The sequence below is a fragment of the Hypanus sabinus genome, chromosome 13 (genome assembly GCF_030144855.1).
Source record: "Hypanus sabinus isolate sHypSab1 chromosome 13, sHypSab1.hap1, whole genome shotgun sequence".
Lineage (NCBI taxonomy): Eukaryota > Metazoa > Chordata > Chondrichthyes > Myliobatiformes > Dasyatidae > Hypanus > Hypanus sabinus.
Window position 1 is genome coordinate 15,915,044 of NC_082718.1, and position 19,851 is coordinate 15,934,894.

Below are 19,851 nucleotides of genomic sequence, written 5' to 3' on the forward strand. Positions count from 1 at the left end.
TCAGACAGTAGAACAAAAATTTCAGTAAACTAGCACATAAGGAAAAAGAAAGACAAGATGGTGCTGGTGCAAAACCACAACACTTTGCAGGCAGCTTACAAAACTTATAATTACACTTTGGAACTACTCTCACTGCGATCTGCAGCCTGTAGTTTCCCTTTAAGCAACATACTGTACTTTTCAACCATTTTAACAAACAAACAATTTCATAATCCTCTAAAGGACATGGCAGACTTAACTCTCAAGAATGAAGGTATGGCATGTTTAAACAGAGAAGAGAGAGAGAGAAGGGGAGGACTCCAAGGCAGACTAAAACACTGGGGTATGAAACTTTTTCTATCCAGTATCCTGTTAGCAAATCTATAGTCACTGGAGAACAAGACTGAGAAGGTAAGGGCAAAGTTGTTTCATCAGAGGAAAATGAGGGATTGCCACATTCAGTATTTAGTGGAGAGATGGCTAAATCAAGACCCACCATATTCACTGATGATACCTGAGTCCTGATGAAAGGTCTCGGCCTGAACTGTTAACTGTTAAATCTTTTCCATTGATGCTGCCTGGCCCTCAAGGTAGTGAGTGCTGCAATCAGCAAACAAGAAACAGCCGATTATTTTTTCCTAGGTACACGGTTGTTATATTCCGTTGCTGAGTGTGCGTATGACGTCATTGTGCTGTCAGATCATGTGCCTGTGAAATTAACTCTGAAGCTCTCTGATAATTTTTTGAAAATGTCACAGTGGAGATGGAATCCCGTATTGTTACAGGGTCCAGCTTTTGTTAGTTTTATCAAGGAGCAAATTTCTATATTTTTTAAACTTAATACAACTGAAGGTATGTCAAATTTGGTTATATGGGATACGATGAAATACTTTCTCAGGGTACAAATAATTTCATATTCAGCAGGTTTAAGAAGGAAAACCAAAGCGGAACTTTTAGTGATTACTAATAAAATTAGAGAGATAGATAAAGCGTACTCAGTAAGACCTAGTGAAGATATATATAAGGAAAGGGTTGAACTCCAAAAGCAATATGATCTGCTTTTGACCTTCCCCAATGAGCAGCAAACTTTTAAATCTAAAAGTCAATTTTATATACATAGTGATAAATCAGGTAAACTGCTGGCTGGTCAGTTAAAGACAAATATGGTCAGAAAACAGATTTTGAAAATACATAGATCAGATAGAACTGAAATATTAGACCCTTATGAAATTAGTAAGATATTTATGAATTTCTATTCTGATCTTTATAAATCTGAATTTTCTGATAATACTATTATTATGAATAGAGTTTTGCAAAAATTAAATATTCCTAAAATTTCTATTCAATATATTAATATACTAGATGCACCTATTAAACAAGAGGAAATAGCTAGGGCTATATCCTCTATGCAATTAGGGAATGCTCCAGGACCAGATGGATATACAGTGGAATTTTATAAAACCTTTAATGAAATGCTTACATCACATCTTTGTCAAACTTTCACTGATTCTATATCCCCTGGGAATCTTCCGAAAACTTTTTATGAGGCATCAGTTTCACTGATTCCTAAAAAAGGGAAAGATCTATCTGAATGTGCCTCCTATAGACCAATTTCCCTATTGAACGTGGATTTTAAATTCTCTCTAAGATTTTAGCCAATAGACTTGAGATTATTTTGCCTGCTGTTATCTCAAATGATAAAACTGGATTTATTAAAAATAGGTATTCACATTTTAATATTCAAAGATTGTTAAATATTATTTAATCTCCCTCAGTCAAAGAATCTGAATGTATTGTTTCTCTCGATGCAGAGAAAGCTTTTGACAGAGTGGAATGGCTTTATTTGTTTCAGGTTTTAGAGAGGTTTAATTTTGGTCCGGGATTTATTTCCTGGATCAAACTGATTTATCAAGCCCCGATGGTTGCGGTTATAAGTAACAATCAAAAATCTCCTTATTTTAGATTATATAGAGGAACTCATCAGGGTTGCCCTCTTAGCCCTTTATTATTTAATTTGGTTTTAGAACCACTTGCTATTGCTCTTAGGGATTCTAATTCTGTTCAGGGTATTAAGAGGGGATAAATTACATAAGGTTTTGTTATATGCAGATGATTTATTAGTTTACATTTCAGACCCTAGGAAATCTATTCCCTCTATGATATCCATATTTACTGAATTTAGTATTTCTCTGGATATACATTAAATTTACATAAAAGTGAATTATTTCCTATTAATAATTATTCTGATTACTATGATCAAATACCTTCTAATATTGCTAAAAATTATTTTACTTATCTTGGTATTAAAATTACTAAAAATTTTGAAGATTTATATAAGTATATTTTTCTTCCTCTATATGAATATACAAAACAAATACTTTCCAAATGGTCGCCAATAATGATGTTGTTAATTTATCGAATAAATGCTATAAAAATGGTAATTTTACCAAAATTTCTATATACATTTCAAGCTGTTCCATCCTTTGTCCCAAAAACGTTCTTTGATAGAATAGTTTCTATGATCCTGTCATATATCTGGAATAATAAGAGTTCTAGACTGAGTAAACATTTATTGCAAAAATTGGAAAAAGTTGGAGGATTGGCGTTACCAAACTTTAGATCTTATTATTGGGCAATTAATATTCAGTATATTACTTGTTGGATTTACGATAGAGATAATCAGGACTGTCCTTCATGGTTGGACTTGGAGGAGAGCTCGGTAAGGGGGTTTTCTTTGGCTTCCTTACTCGGAGCTCCTCTTCCTTTTTTGTTTTCTAGGATTGGTAGACAAGATTTTAGTCCCATTGTTAGACATACATTAAAAATTTGGTTTTAGTTTCGTAGATCTTTTGACTTAAATAACTTTGTTCTTTCTCGTAATATCCATGTTAGCTATTTTTTTAAGCCATTAATTCTGGATAAGGCCTTTTTAACATGGAAAACTAAGGGAATAAAAACTTTTTTAGATTTGTTTTTAGAGAATTGTTTAATGTCTTTTTCCCAGCTAGTGGATACATATGATATATCTAACATACAATTTTTTAGATATTTACAGGTTTGAAATTTTCTACAAGATTTGCTACCGAATTATCCATTTGCTCATTACCAAATATGATAGATGTTATTTTTCAGCGTAAACCATTTATAGCCATTATATATAAATGGCTCCTGAATTTATGAACGATGTCTAATGATAAGGTTAAACGTGCTTGGGAACTGGAACTTCAGGAGTCACTTTCAGATAATCAATGGAATAAAATCTATCATTTAGTTAACAATTCATCTATCTGCGCCCATCACTCCTTGATTCAGTTCAAGGTAGTGCACAAGGTGCATATGTCAAAAGATAAACTAGCGCATATTTTTTCTAATATAAATCCACCTGTGATAGGTGTAATGCTGAGGTGGCTACCTTAACTCATATGGTCTTGTATAAAGTTAAATAATTTTTGGAGAGGTGTTTTTAGAACATTATCAAAAGTCATAGGTTTGGTCCTACAACCTAATTCACTTACGGCAATCTTTGGGATCACTCCGAAGGAAGCAGGAAATGTTCTTGTTTCTGCTCAACGTATTATAGCTTTTTCAACTTTATTGGCTAGGAGAGCTATTTTGTTGCATTGGAAAGATTCTAACCCACCTACCGTTTGTTTTTGTGGCTCTCCTCCATTATGTCATGTTTAAGCTTGGAGGAAATTAGAAGTCGGACGTTTGATGCATCTTTTAAATTTGAGCAAACCTGGCGACCTTTTGTTCAGTATTTTCATACGATTTAAATTTTCTTTTACTTTTTTTAGGTAATTTTTTTTCTTCATCTCTGTCATGTTTCAGATTTGACCAGGTTTTTTTTTCCTTTTTTTTTGTAATTATATCCTCAAATGGACTGTCCAGACTTTTTTTTGTATTAGGTTCGTTCAGTGGGTTTTTTTTGCTTCTCAACAATAGAAATTTTGAGTCTTTTTTATGAATTGTTAAGAGGAGTTGTGGTTCTTTTTATATATTAGCTCAATACTACTCTATACATGATTTTGACTTTCTGTCTTTGTACTTTTATTGAAATATGTATTTGATATAACTTCTGATTTGTATTTATTCTTATATTTTTTTAAATCAATAAAAAAAGATTGAAAATGAAGAAACAGCCTACCCCAACAGCTTTCAAATCATTGTTCGAGACTTCAATCAGGCTTGTTGGAAGAAACTTCTGACCAATTATTGTCGACATATCACCTGCAATGAAAAGGGATCCAACATGCATGACCACTGCTATATTAGCATAAGGAATGCCTTCTGTTCAATCCCTAGACCATATTTTCAGAAATCTGATCACTTGGCTGCATACAGAGAGAGATTAAAAGAGCAAGTTTCCAGAAAATTGGGACTGAGAGGGAAATGGATCAGCCATGATGAAATGGCAGAGCAGAGTTGATGGGCCAAATGGCCTAATTCTGCACCTATATCTTATGGTCTAAGTAAGGATAACAAAGAAGTAGTCACAGGAGGTAGATGAACAGCTCCAGGGTTGCTTTGAGTTGGTGGACTGGGCAGAGTTCAAGGATTCATCAGAGGGTATGAATAAAAATACCACAGTTGTCATGAACTTTATAAAAAGTCATAGACAAGTGTTTCCCCACAATCGTCCAGAATCCTCCCCAACCAGATGTCCTGGAAATCCAGGAGATCCACAACCTGCTGAGGGCCAGATGAGTGGCATTCAGGTCCAGGTACGATCTCCAGAAAGCTATCTTACATGCAAAGTGGCAGTTCTGGACCAAACTTGAATAACTGAAGGATACTCAACAGCTGTGTTAGGGCTTGAATGCTATCACCTACTGCAAACTGAAACCAAGCGTCACATAGGAGGTGATACAAATAAAAGAAAATCTGGAGATGCTTAAAATCCAAACAACACACACAAAATGCTGGAGGAGCTCAGCAGGCCAAGCAGCACCTATGAAAAAGAGTAAATGGCCAGTGTTTCAGGCTGAGCGCCTTCATAGTAGATGATCACAAGGTTTCACTCACAGATGATATCAATACCTTTTATGCTTGCTTTAAATATCAAAATATGGAGACAACTTCATGAATTGTCACAGCCCCCAATAGCCCTGTGATTTCAGTCTCTGAGGCCAACATAAGAGCATCCTTCAGGAGGGTGAACCCACAGAAACTATCCAGCCCAGACGGGATATCCAACCAAGTACTAATTAACTGACTGGAGTGCTGATATCTTTAACCTTGCACTTCGGCAGTCTGAGATCCTCACCTACTTCAAGCAGACTTCAATTATACCAGTGCTCGCCTCATTGACTATCGAATAGTAGCACTTATATCCACTGTAATGAAGTGCTTTGAAAGATTGGTGATGAAAACATATCAACTCCTGCCTGACAAGGAACTCAGTTCAACTCTAATTTGCCTACCATCACAAGAAGTCAACAGCAGATGCCATTTCATTGACTCTTCACTCAACCCTGGACATCAAAAATGTATACATCAGGATGCTCTTCAACGACTACAGCTCAGCAATCAATATTATCAGCCCCTCAAAACTAATCAATAATCTTTGAGATATATTGTGCAATTTGATCTTTGATATCATCACTTGCAGACTGCAGTCAGTTTGGATAGGCAACATCTCCTGCACAATCTCCATCAGCACAGGTGCACACAAGGCTGTGAGCTTTGTCCCTTGCTCTACTCGCTTTACACTTATGACTGTAGTGCTAAGCACAGCTCCAATGCCATATTCAATTTTGTTGATGGAATTGCTATTGCTGGCTGAATCAAAGGTGGTGATGCATCAGCATATAAGAGGAAGATTGGAAATCTGACTGAGTGCTGCCACACCAACAACCTCTTACTCAATGTCAGCAAGACCAAGGAGCTGATTATTGATTTCAGGAGGAGGAAACCAAAGGTTCATCAGCCAGTGCACATCAGTGGGTCAGAGGTGCAGAAGGGGATCTGTCCTGGGCCCAGCAACTGTGCAATTATGAAAAAAGGACTACAGCAAGTCCACTTTCTTAGAAGTTTGCAGATTCCATATCTAAAACTTTGATTAACTTCTACAGATGTGTGGTGGAGAGTATATTAACTGGCTGCATCACAGCCTGGTATGAAAACACCAACGCCACTGAATGGAAAATCCTACAGAAGTAGTGGTTACAGCCCAGCCATTCACAGGTAAAGCCCTCCCCACCACTGAGCATATCTCTACAGTGTTGTTGCAAGAAAGCAGCATCCATCATCAAGGATGCCCATCATCCAGGCCATACTCTCTTCTCGTTGCTGCCATCAGCGAAGAGGTAAAGGAGCCTCAAGATTCACATCACCAAGTTCAGGAACAATTACAGGTTTCCCCTGCTAACCGAAGGTAGAGCGTTCCTACGAAACCGTTTGTAAGCCGAAATGTCACAAAGCAAAGAAACAATTACCATTTATTAATATGGGAAAAATTTGTGAGTGTTCTCAGACCCAAAAAATAACCTACAAAATCATGCCAAATAACACATAAAACCTAAAATTACAGTAACATATAGTAAAAGCAGGAATGATATGATAAATACACAGCCTCTATAAAGTAGAGATAATGTATGTACTGTATAGTGTAGTTTCACTTACCAGAATCGGGAAGACAGCAAGCACACTGATGACGGTGTGTGAGTCATTGGAGGTTGGGTGCACGGAACACAATGGGAAGTGTTTTCTTATCAACACCTTTAAGTGCCCTCGGATTTTCTGAATAGTACACTAGTAGAGGCTTAAGGACAGCATCACCAGTGGTGTTAATCATAGGCATTAGGGTAAACCTGGCCTTCGATGCCTTGTGTCCCTTAGCCTGCTTTTCTTCCATCGAAATAAATGTCTTGCTCGGCAATTTTTGCTCGAACTTTTCAGCAGCTTCAGTATCAGCTGAAGCACTCTCTCCAGTAAACGTTAAACCACCCATGACTACCTTTAAATTCCACTTTTGCAACATGTTCATCACCATCGTCCAGTGCTTTCTGCTTCAGCTTATTAAAAAGACTGACTGATTTCTCCTCAAGTATAACTTAATGGAACGCCACGCTTCATACAACCATCAATCCACTCCAGCAATAGACTTTCCATTTTATCCATTATTGGATGCCGACTAAGAGAGACCACTTTGCTATGAGCAGAACCGACAGTTCTGAAATGAACCAATTTCAGAACCAATCGAAATGTTGAATTATGACTAGTTTTATGCTAAGTGTCACACCCTTACGAGCTCTCTTAGGCTTTTCCGATACCTTAGAACTCAACTTGCTAACGGATGCACAAAGTAAATCGACATAAAGCACAGATGCTCACAGGCACGAGTTTAAGCTATGGCAGCTAGAATGCAGTTCCGGGGGAGGAGCTGCCTTTCTCATAACAGTGAGGTATCATAAAGCGAACTTTCGAGAAACAGGGGCTACCTGTATTACCCTTCAACCTTCAGGCTCTTGAATCAGAGGTGATAACTACTCAGCTTCACTTGCCCCATCAATGAACTGTTCCCACAACCTACGGTCTCACTTACAAGGATATTCCACCTCATGTTCTTCATATTGCTTATCTGTTATTTCATTTTACTTTGTTATTATTTGCACATTGGTTGTTTGTCCATTCTGTTGGGTATGGTCTTTCTTTGATTTTATTGTGTTTCTTGTATTTAATATAAATGCCTGCAAGAAATGAATCTCAGCCCTTCCGGTCAAGCTGGTGCCTGTGAACAAATCACCTTCGGTTGACATCCTCACGTTAGATCATAAAACCATATAATTCACTTCTTTTATATCCTCTACATTTGTTTTTTGTCACGGATGTGATTCTGGAACAGTTGGAGCCTGTGATTTGCTGTTTGGAGATCGTCTGTGTACACCAGACCACTGCAGCCTCTTGAGAGAGATTCCGGGAGGCAGAGGCAGTATGTGTGATTATCATGGTGGGCAGGCTGCAAGCTCATGTTCAATTCCATTTGGCTGGTTAAAGTGATGAAGGAGATTGAAACGTCGAGGTGAATGTGGAAGTTTGGAGATTGTTTGGGTACTTTAGCACTCTGCAGTCTCTGAGAAGATTCTGGGAGGCAGAGGCAGCCTGCGTGAACCTTGTGTGGGCAGGCTGTGGGATGGGACATATTTAACTCCATTTTGTTGATTAAAGCTTCTATTGTTCGCCGATTGAAACGACGAGGGAGATTGGAGTATTGAGGCAAGTGCGGAGAGTAAGCACTGGCTGCCTGCCTTTTGATCGCTGAAATCACTCTGCTATACTGCGGTAGAGGGGAAAGCCTGATGCTGAACCCAGAGAGTGTTGCCCAGGTTTTTGGCAATTTGGATGTGGACTTCTTTCAGTCTAGTGGTTTTTTATGTTCTGTGTTTTTTTAGCTGATCTTTCTTGTTTTTTGTGCAGGAGTGGTGTGGGGGGGGGGGGAGACTTGGGGGTCGATGTGCCCGTTCTGATTTTGTTTTTGTGTGTGTGGGGGGGGGGAATTTCCGGTTTGGTGCCTTGTTCCATTTCTGTTCAGGAAGGGAAGATTTAGAAGTTGGTGATCATGTTTCTTTCCTTTCTTGGTTACATAGCTGCCTGGAAAGGAGGAATTTCATTTGTGTACTTTGATAATAAATTCACTTTGAATTAGAAAATCTGACTAAAATAGTTTATAAGTGAGCAATTACAGAATGGCAACACATACAAAATGCTGGAGGAACTCAACAGGCCAGGCAGCAGCTGTGGAAAAAAGTACAGTCAACGTTTCAGGCTGAGACCCTCTGTGTTACTTGAATTTCTAACATCTGCAGATTTTCTCTTGTTAATGATAGAGTGGAATTGGTACATATCTAATTAACCTTCCTCAGCAATAGAAACTTTTATTCATATTATTTATTAATATTAACTTCAATAAGATAATTGTGTATAAACTTTAAAGAAAAAAATATTTTTTCACATGCATTTTGTTATTCTGGAATAAATTCTTTAGCCTTGAATGATTTTGGAATAGTTTTTAAAAATATTCCATCATTTTTATAGATTCTGAAGGGCCAATTTCTCCGAATTCCTAACAACTGTTTAAAATGAACAAATTATGTACACAGGTTAGTCCATCATTTAAATACATTTTCTCCTTTTGTTTTAATACAATTGTTTTACATTTAATGGAATTTCAGACAACAATCTTGGCTGGCATTTGAGTCATTACTTACTTAACAAATTTTCTTCTGTTTACAATGCACAGCCTGCACATTAGCAGAGAAAGGCAGAGTTATTTTACTATTAAGCTTGAAATGTTCACTCATTTGCCTGAACTTGGCCAGTTTGTTCTTAGATTCAAAAGGATCTCAACATCCTGTGGGGCCAATTTATAAACTCCAATTTCATTCAGAGTTGCAATAGCAGTGGGCTGTTCGATGGAACCAGTCATGGAACCAGAAGTAGTCTGGAGGACTTCTCTCAGTAATAGTGCTGAACCAACATTCAGATTCAGGATGATACAAGCTTCTTTCACCCTAGAGGGAAAAAAATAAGTCTTGATCTTTTCAGTACAATTAATATAGATTTTCATTATGATATCACAATTTACAATTAAGGAAAATATCTTCAGGTCACAGCCTTGTTCATGTGTTTATGTTCTATAAATGAAACCAGTAAAGTGAACAATAAAAGATGGTATAAACAATCAATGGAGTCTTCTAATTAACTAAAATTGCAATAGAACTAATGGTGATCAAGAAGTCACAAACTATGAAAGCCAAGAAAAAAGTATAATAAGATTAAATACAGAAACACAAAGTGTACAGAAAATATAAGGCTGACAAAAGAAACACTAAGGAAGGCTTCTAATAGCAAAACAAAAGATAATGCAGTGGAACTCAAAGTGGAAAGATGGAAACCTGACGATTTAAAAAGACTCAGCTGCTTCATTAATTGACAATGTAACTTTTCTATATGTATTAATATTGAAGCACTTGAACAGGTGGTAGAATAGCGATTATTTGATTTAAAAGAGTTTTCCTTCAGTATAAATAGGAGGAACACTGTTACATGTTTTTCAAATATAGAGAAGCAATAGTAGAATAGAACATAAGGAAATAATATCAACTAAAAATTAAAGAAATATCTCGATAAGGGAAGGCTCTATTGATAGATAGAAAGAATGAATGATTGTTCTTACTTTGGAAAGATGTACTTTGCAGCAGTTCCACAATATATAACTAAGACTTATCTTCATCTTAACATTTATTTATTATGAAAACACGATTATAACAAAAAAAGGCAACATTCAGTGATAACATATGTGAATCCATTTGCCACAAGTACGTCCAGTTTCAGGGAAGATAGAAGATCTAGGCCATTCATACGATGGACAATTTGCAGCAACTCTGATAGGAAACAGGCAGGCCACTTGTTAAGTCTTGCCTCAGCTGATGAAGTGGCAAGTAACATTTACACTAAGGGAAGTGCCAGGCACCACCCACTAAAATAACCTACCCATGACATTTAATATCAATATTATCACAGGGAAGTGCCAGGCACCTCCCAGCAAAATAGCCTGCCCTTGACATTTAATATCAATATCATCACAGAGCTGTCTGCCATCAACTTTCTAGGAATCACAGATGTCCAGAAGTTAGATAAACTACATAAAATCCACATAAGTGACTTACCTCCTGCAAAATAAAATGTTGTTTACACAACACTATCTCTGCTTTTTTGTTTCTTTCTCAATATTGCTCTGATGTTGTACTGTTTATTTTGCATACACAGGTTATGTGTAATTTATGTTAACTGTCCTCGTATTGTACTGCTACAAGAAAAATCTAATTTTCACGGCATCCTGTGACAACAATAAACTTGAATTTTGAATTTTAATTAATTGCCACTACCTGCAGGCACAAGATAGGATTATGATAGAATACTCTCTATTTGTTCTGAATAAATGAAACCTCCCAATGCACTCAAATATATCAATAGATATTTGACACCCCATTCACGTTCCAGTGTGTACCACCACCAAAATTCATTGCAGGTACTCTAGCAGCAAGTATTAGTCTCTTCCATCAAGGAGGATGGGGAAAGCATGTGCATAGAAACTTCAACAACTGGGTGTTCCCAATCATCCTGACTTTGAAATATATTGCCATTCAAATGTCTGGAACAGCTGTGTGGGAATACTTTACCAGAAGGAAAACAACAGTTCACGAAGGTGGCTCAAGTTAGATTAAAGAGAAACAATAAATGTCTATCAGTGAAACATAAACAATATTCCCACTGTATCCTCTTCACCTCTTACAGCAAAATCAATGACTTAATTGGAGTGATTTTGACACAAAAATATACCATACAATATTATCAATACTGCTAGGAAATAATGAACTGACACTCAAGTTCACTTACTGTTTGAAGTAGTTTTCTGGTCTCTTGCAGTAGTGAGCAAACAGTGGGAAAAGATTCCGTGTCATGTCAAATTGCAGTTGTGCTGCTCCACCTTCATTGAAGTGATTTGCCAATATAACCTGTGCAATTAAAAATAAAGTAATTACTTTTTTTGTGTCAATGACCAAAGCTGTCCAAAGATTGTGCTGGGAGCAGGTTATGTCACCATGCTGCCAGCAACAACAAAGCTCACTAACCCTAACTGTATAGCTTTGGAATGTGGGAAGAAACTGGAGTATCCAGAGAAAAAGCCACAGGGAGAATGTACAAATTCCTTACAAACAGTGGCAGAAATCATACCCCGATTAGTGATTGCTGACACAGTAAATGAGCGTAACAGTTGGGCTCCTGTGCCGCCCACTGTAAAAATAAACTAATTAAAACAAAAAAATGTCACCGTTGCAACAAATGTCAATAAGGCTCCAGCCATTTGAAGTTTTATGAGGGCAGTTATGTAACTCCCCCATAGAAAATTATGGCTGTACGTTCAGTAAGAGAAGTTACTTAGTTTTCAAAATTTGAAATTGAGATCAAATGGATGAGTAATAGAATTTTTCACCCAGCTCCTGCTGATACAAATTGAAAACAATTCCCTGATAGCATTAAGAATGCTTTGTAATTGAAGACAAGTACTCAACATAATTGAAAATCACACATAATGAGCACAAATTTACCAACTCCAATAAAGGATCAAATTAGAAAATTGAGTGGAAAGATGATGGTGCAATGCTTATTAGGCTTGTAACTTTAAGTACATTAACTTGTAAAATACATTGTGACCGCCATGGCTATGAAGTTAAGAGAAGATTTGTGTCAATTTGGTAAAGTTCTGGAAATACTAATTGAACAATTAGTTCTTTTTCACAAAAGCTTTAGAATATCGAAGCTAAGAGTCAAAGGATAAAAAGTATTGTAAAATCACAGCCTACTAAATTCAGAGTTGCTGTAACATACCACAATTTCAGTATGCTTGTCAGAAAGAACAAGAAGCATAAAAAAAAGACTAATCGCTTTTGTTAGAATATGATAAGGAAACAACATGCATCACAACCATTTGTTTCATCATGTCTGCATTAATCCAAAAAGAGCTATAGTCTTAACTCCACTTACTAAGCACCAGAGGAATAGCTCTGTACATCACAACTCTTTGTACACACAAGTACTTTAAAAAAAATGTAATTAATGCTTGTTTCTACCACCCTTTTAGGTAGTGAATACACAACCCCAACCGTCACTGAGTGAAAGGTTTTTCCTCATCTCCTATCTAGCTCTTCTATCAATTTCTCTGAATCTATCCCAACTTCTTGATTCTTCTCTAAGAAACATAAATTCTATAATTTTCCATGTCCTGTCACATTTTTGCAAATCCCCTCTGCATCTTCTCCAGTGTCATCACATCTTCCCTGTAACATGGTGACCAGAATCATACACAGATTTCAAGCTAGGATCTAACTGGTATTATGAACAGTAATAGCATAACAGCTGCTTTTATATTTTATGTCTTAGACAAAAGGAGCCAGTATCCTATATGTCTTTTTACCTAGTTTATCATCCAGTTCTGTAGCCTTCACATCAAATATTTTTCAGCTTAAAGTAACTTGCTCTTGCCTTTTATCAGAAGTAACCATTTATATCTACCTTTATGTTGGCTTAATATTTCTTCTGTTTGTATAATCTAGCAGACAGAGCAGGTCCCATATGTTACCCAGATAAAGAAATATGATCTACTATCAAAATCAGAATCAGGTTTATTATCACTGGCATGTGACATGAAATTTGTAAACTTACTAGCAACAGTTCAATGCAATACATAATCTAACAGAGAGAAAAAAAGATAATAATAATAATAAACAAGTAAATCAATTACATATACTGAATGGATTTTAAAAAGGTATAAAAACAGAAATACTGTATTATTAAAAAAGAGTGAGCTAGTGTCCAAAGATTCAATGTCCATTTAGGAATCGGATGGCAGAAGGGAAGAAGCTGTTCCTGAATTGCTGAGTATGTATCTTCAGGCTTCTGTACCTCCTAAATGATGGTAACAGTGAGAAAAGGGCATGCCCTGGGTACTTTGTAGGCTCGTGCCCAAGATGGAGCTGACTAGATTTACAACCTTCTGCAGCTCCTTTCAGTCCTGTGCAGTAGCCCCTCCAGACCAGACAGTGATGCAGCCTGTCAGAATGCCATGGTACAACTGTATAAGTTTTTGAGTGTATTTGTTGACATGTCAAATCTCTTCAAATTCTTAATATAGCTGCTCTCTTGTCTTCTTTATAACTACATCAATATGTTGGGACCAGGTTAGATCCTCAGAGATCTTGACACCCAGGAACTTGAAGTAAATCACACTCTCCACTTCTGATCCCTTTATGAGGACTGGTATGTGTTCCTTCATCTTACCCTTCCTGAAGAACACAAATGCCAGGTTGTTGCTACAGCACCACTCCACTAGTTGGCATATCTCACTCCTATATGTTCTCTTTTACCGCCTGAGATTCTACCAACGATGGTTGTAACGTCAGCAGATTTATAGATGGTATTTGAGCGATGGTTAGCCACACAGTCATGTGTATAGAGAGTGGAGCAGTGGACTAAGCACACACCCTGAGGTGCTCCAGTGTTGATCATCAGCAAGGAGGATATTTTATCACCAATCCACACAGATTGTGGTCTTCTGGTTAAGAAATTGAGCATCCAATTGCAGAGGGAGGCACAGAGGCCCAGGTTCTGCAACTTCTCAATCAGGATTGTGAGAATGATGGTATTAAATGCTGAGCTATAGTGAATGAACAGCATCCTGATGTAGGTGTTGTGTTGTCCAGGTGGTCTAAAGCTGTGTGGAGAGCCATTGAGATTGCATCCGCCATTGTGGTGATAGGCTAATTGCAATGGGTCCAGGTCCCTGCTAGTGCAGGAGTTTAGTCTAGTCATGACTAAACCCTCAAAGCATTTCATCACTGTCGATGTGAGTGCTACTGGGCAATAGTCATTAAGGCAGCCCACATTATTATTTTTAGGCGCTGGTATAATTGTTGCCTTTTTGAAGCAAGTGGGAACTTATGCCCATAGCAGTGAGAGGTTGAAAATGTCCTTGAATTCTCCCACTAGTTGGTTGGTACAGGTTTTCAAAGCCTTACCAGGTAGTCCATTGGGACCTTCTGCATTGTGGGGGTTCAATCTCTGTCTTTAAAGACAGTCTAACATCGGCCTCTGAGGTAGAGGTCACAGGGTCATCAGGTGCAGCAGGGATCTTCACAGCTGTAGTTGTGTTCTTCCTTTCAAAGTATGCATAGAAGGCGTTGAGTTCATCTGGTAGTGAAGCATCACTGCCATTCATTCTATTGGGTTTCACTTTGTAGGAAGTATTGTCTTGCAGAGCCTGCCAGAGTTGCCATGCATGTGATGTTGCCTCTAACCTTTTTTCAAAATTGTCTCTTCGCCCTTGAAATAGACCTCCGCAAATCATACCTGGTTTTCTGGTACAGGCCTGGGTTGCCAGACTTGAATGCCACAGATCTAGCCTTCAGCGGACAACATACCTCCTGGTTCATCCACGGCTTTTGGTTTTGGGAATGTACAGTCAGTCTTTGTGGGCACACACTCATCCACACAGGTTTTAATGAAGTCCGTAATAATTGCAGCATACTCATCCAGGTTTAAAGAGGAATCCCTGAATATACTCCAGTCCAATGATTCAAAGCAGTCCTTTAGGTTCCCTAGTGCTTTCCTTGTCCTCTACCTCTGCTTTTGAGAGACTCTATAGATCTATACTGGCAGTGTGTAGTAAACCTGTTGATCTGGATCACTGCATCTGGTATGGAAGGGGTTAACCAGGATTCCATGAAACAAAGGACACATGCAGTCCTAATGTCCTTTTGATTCAACACCCTGGCTCTGAAATGCAATAGTAAAGTGTTTGGTCTCACCCTATCAAAGATATTCCCTTTGCTCTGTAATCCTATCCCACCTTATCTGCAACTGCAAAATAAGTTTGTTTTCTCTATTTCTTGGACCTGAAACACTAACCTATTACCTTTCCACAGATGCAAGCTGATCTGCTGAGTGTTTCTAACTTTTTGAATTTTTTTAAAATTTTGCAAACTTTGAGAATGCTCCAGTCTTCAGATCTTCCCATTTAGCATGTATATTCAGCCTTCCTTTTCTGCAAGGGATTGGTTCCGGGATCCCACACAGGTACCAAAATTCGCAGATGCTCAAGTCCCTTCTTCAAACTGTCTCAATTGGAACCCCAGACCTTATTCAAACTGTCTCAATGTGGTGGACATTAGGACCCAGCGTCAGAGCTCTGAATCCACAGTGTTTCTGTTCACGAAAATAATCACAATCACGATTGAAAATAAAGTGGAAATAATAAAGTGATTGGAGAGAGATGAAACGCCATCGGTCATTGGAAAAGCGTTAGCTAAGTTGGTCAACGGTCGGAACAATTTTAAAGGATAAAGTGAGAAAGGCTCTGACCTGATGAAAGCTACAATTATTACTAAGCAACACAGTGGTTTAATTATTGGGTTTCTGGTTTTTGATCCTCCACATCAACCTGGCACGGTGGAGAGCGCACTCGAGAGCGGTCTGTCACTGGACAAACCAGCGCTGAAACATACGTTCTTAAGTGTTTTATATGCATAGAAAGGTAAATAATATGCTATGTACTAAGACAAACGTTTGACTAACTGATGCTAAATAATACTGGATGTACCTGTTCTGACTTACTTAGTAAGAGAACTTCCAATTTTTTTCAATCCCGATCCACAATAACTCACACACTTCCTCCCGTATACTTTAAATCATCTCGAGATTACTTATAATACCTAATACAATATAAATGCTCTGTAAAATAGTTGTTATAGTGCATTGTTTTGGGAATAATGACAAGAAAAAAGTCTGTACATGCTCGAACAGCAAGTGCTGGAAGAGAACTTCCGGGTTTTCGTGATTCGCAGTTGGTTGAATTCGCGCGTGCGGAATTCGCAGATAAGGAGGGCCGACTGTATTCCCTTTTCTTGTTATGCACTTTGTCACATTTCTCAGGAGTGAATCTATTTGCAATGTAGTTGCTTGAATGACTTGACCATTTACATCTATGTTGAATCTAAAATTTTCCTTCTCTGGCGAATCTCTGGAATTCTTTATCCTAGATGGTGGTGGTAGCCAGATGATTGGGATTATTAATAGAGCCAGTAGACAAATTTTGAAAGATCAGAGACTTCAGAGCTAAGGGTTAACCAACACAGAAGAGGAAACAAGGTCTGGAGATGATCTGTCAGGGCTATATTAAATTGCAGTGGGAGCTTGAAGGACCAATTGACAGACCTCTGACTTCCTGTATGGTTGCAATAAACAAATGGATGAACAATAATTTCCTAAAACTAAATGAAGATAAAATTGAAATACTTTCAGTTAGTTCCAAAGCCAAAAGAGACAAACTTCCTGATAAACTTGGGAACTTGGATCCCTTTGTAAAATCAGAAGTACAAGCCTAGGTGTTACCCATTATTCAGATTTGAATTTTAAATTCCACATAAAGAAAGTGACTAGAGCAGCATTTCCATACTTAAGAAATATTGCGAAGGTATGCTCGTTTCTATTACATAATGAAGCTAATAAACTAATTCATGCATTTATATCAAATAGACAAGATTACTACAATGCACTTTTTACTGGCCTTCTAAAGCAACCTATTAACAAACTTCGGCTCATTCAGAATGTCATTGCTAGACTTTTAACTAAAACCATGATGAGGGAGTTTATCACTCCTGTGATGGCTACTCTGATTGGCTTCTTGTCTCTTTTATAACTGATTTAAAGTTCTCTTACTTGTTTTTAAAGCTCTTAATGGAATATTTCACAGAAACACTTTTGTTTTATAATCCTGCTCAAGGATCCCATTGTAATCCTTATCCCATTGTAAAGCACAATTGAATTAAATTGTCTGTACAAAAAGTACTCTATAAGTTATTATTATTACTCCAGTTTCAATTCTGCTCTTATATTCTGTTCCTGTTAACCCCCACACAGCCAGTCTTTGAGTTGTCTGCAAACATATTTATTGTGTCTCCCACAGTTAAGCCTAAATCATTAATATATATGACAAGAATGGAATAGCTTATCCAGCTAACAACATTACATTCACAATAACCTGCCAACAACTGCCCTCTGCTTTCTGCCATGCAGCTGACCCGGATCCAATCTGTGACTCCCATGGAGAGTATTTCACACATACTGCTCTCATCAAACCTCCTCGTCATTTCCTTAAAGTATTCAAACATCCGTTGACATGATTTTGCTTGAAATCAGCATCACTAATTAATGTGTGCCTCATTTAAAATGAAGGTTAAAGCCCCTGAGAATTGCCTACTTCCACAGTTAAATTGGACACACAAGAGACTGCAGATGTTGGAATACAGAGCAACAATCTGCTGGAGGAAATCAGCAGGTTGAGTTTCATTTCAGTATGTGGGGGAGGAGGGCAGGAGGGGTTTGGAGGAGGAATTATTGACGCTTGCGACAGTACCAAGAGTAGAGATGACCAGTATAAAGAGAGAAGGAGTTGTGAGATGGGACCCCGAGGTGACTGGTTTAATGAGGAAAGTTGAAGGATAACAGGAAGGTTTGTCCCAGGAAGGGAAGTGGAGGGAGGGGGGATGGTAGAGTTGGGAGACAGTAACAGTGGAGGATAGATGGAGACAAAGACAATAAAAACATGAAGTTAATGAAGTAAGATGAAGGTCAGAGACAGCTACTGAAGGTGATAAGCAAGAGTGTAGTGGGTAGGTGGAACTGGAAAGGGAGAAGAGATAAAGATGGGTGGGGTGAGAGATGGGACAAAATGCATGGTCAGAAGAGGATCGGAAGGGGAGAGGGAGTAAAAACACTAGAGGGGAACGTTACCTAATGTTCACATTATTGGATTTTAGGCTACATGGGTACAATATGATGTACTGTTTCTCTAGTTTGCATTGGGCTTCACTAAGGTTTTTCTCAGTTAATGAAAAGAGTTTATTTTTTTATCTTCTGATGATAAGGATAATTAAATAAAAAGGAAAGCTCTGAGGAAAAAGATTTCACTTCCAAGATTAACGCATGAGACAGTATGTTAAAATTCAAGTTTGATTGGATAGGCTGATGAAATGAAAGAGGTTGGATGACGATGAAAACAGGATTATTTACTTGTATGAGAAATATATGGCTACAGCAAACTGTTTGAGCCAAATGACCTGGTTCATTGAGCGAGAGTGACCTTTCAATAGATTGTTCATTGGTAATACTGCACTGAGTGACAGACACTTCCTGGCTCAGAAGCAGTCACTGAAACAATTTACAAAGTGCTTAACTGTTTTTTTTCCTGAAATCTTAAAGCACAGATTAAAATTACTTCCTTCAATTACCTATGATTCGATGTACAAGGCCGATTAACTCAAGCAAGTTTAAATAAGCTGTAATCACAGCATCTCATTTGTCTTTCAAATAAAATGAGCTTCTTACATCTTGGTAGATGAGTAAGTCCAACTTCTCAGCAAGCATTTGCCAAAAAGATTTAAAGAGTGAATAACAGAGATCATGCTCCAACCGTAGTAGTAGATCTCGAAGAGTCAGTAACATTGGGCAGGCTGAACTAGACAAGGACATCACTGCTTGATCCAGCTGAGATGGCAAAAATAACCACCTGTGACACAAACAACTTATTTTAGTGATTCCATAATGCAGATGATATACATAAATGCACACAAAATCAAATAATGTTAAATTCCTATTCCTTCGAGATTATAAACCTAATCCAGTGAAAAACAGTTAATCCTCACAAAATAACACAGATACTTTGCATCTGATCAAACACTGCCAGCAACAGCTTGTAATTTAGTTAAATAAAGCAAAACTAAGTGACTCTAATTGTCCGATCTGACCAGATCTGGGATCACTCAGTTAATACAGCCATGATCAATACTTAGCATTTATTTGAGCTGCAAAACAGTTGTATCAAAAATAGGACCTTGAAAAATGGATTGTATATAACATTTCAAAATAACTGTAATGTATATATGAGTAATCGTGCTTGATTTCATGTGTAAACTAACAAAAAGAATACAAGTATCATCAAATAAGTAGCATCAGTGGTGCAAAGTATACAACACGATGGAAGAGAATTAAGTGATGGGGGGAAATATAATTGGAATTGGATTGGAATTTCACTAGTGATTAGAATTTAACAGATACAAGAAAGGAGAGATTTAAGAGATCTGAGGGGAGAGGGGAGGAGGGAGGCATGGGGAAGGGAAGAGAGAGGCCGGGGAAGAGGAGGGGAGGGAAAAGAGGTGGGGGAGGGGAGGGGGAGGGAGGTAGAAAGGGGAAGACAGACAGAGGCAGAGCAGAAAAAAACAGATAGATGCATGGATTTCATCATACAAGACAGCA

General features: G+C 37.8%; 1 protein-coding gene across 1 annotated transcript in view; it reads right to left on the reverse strand.

Moving 5' to 3' along the window:
- Positions 1-8,630: 8,630 nt before the first annotated feature.
- The window catches only part of rint1 (RAD50 interactor 1), a 51,379-nt gene continuing 40,158 nt past the window's right edge, over positions 8,631-19,851 (reverse strand). The window contains exons 11-13 of the mRNA XM_059987167.1: positions 18,925-19,105; positions 11,380-11,498; positions 8,631-9,491 (exon numbers count right to left, since the gene is read on the reverse strand). Of these exons, the coding sequence (XP_059843150.1) occupies positions 9,278-9,491; positions 11,380-11,498; positions 18,925-19,105 (514 nt within the window). The 3' untranslated portion in view covers positions 8,631-9,277. The remainder of the gene's footprint in view (positions 9,492-11,379; positions 11,499-18,924; positions 19,106-19,851) is intronic.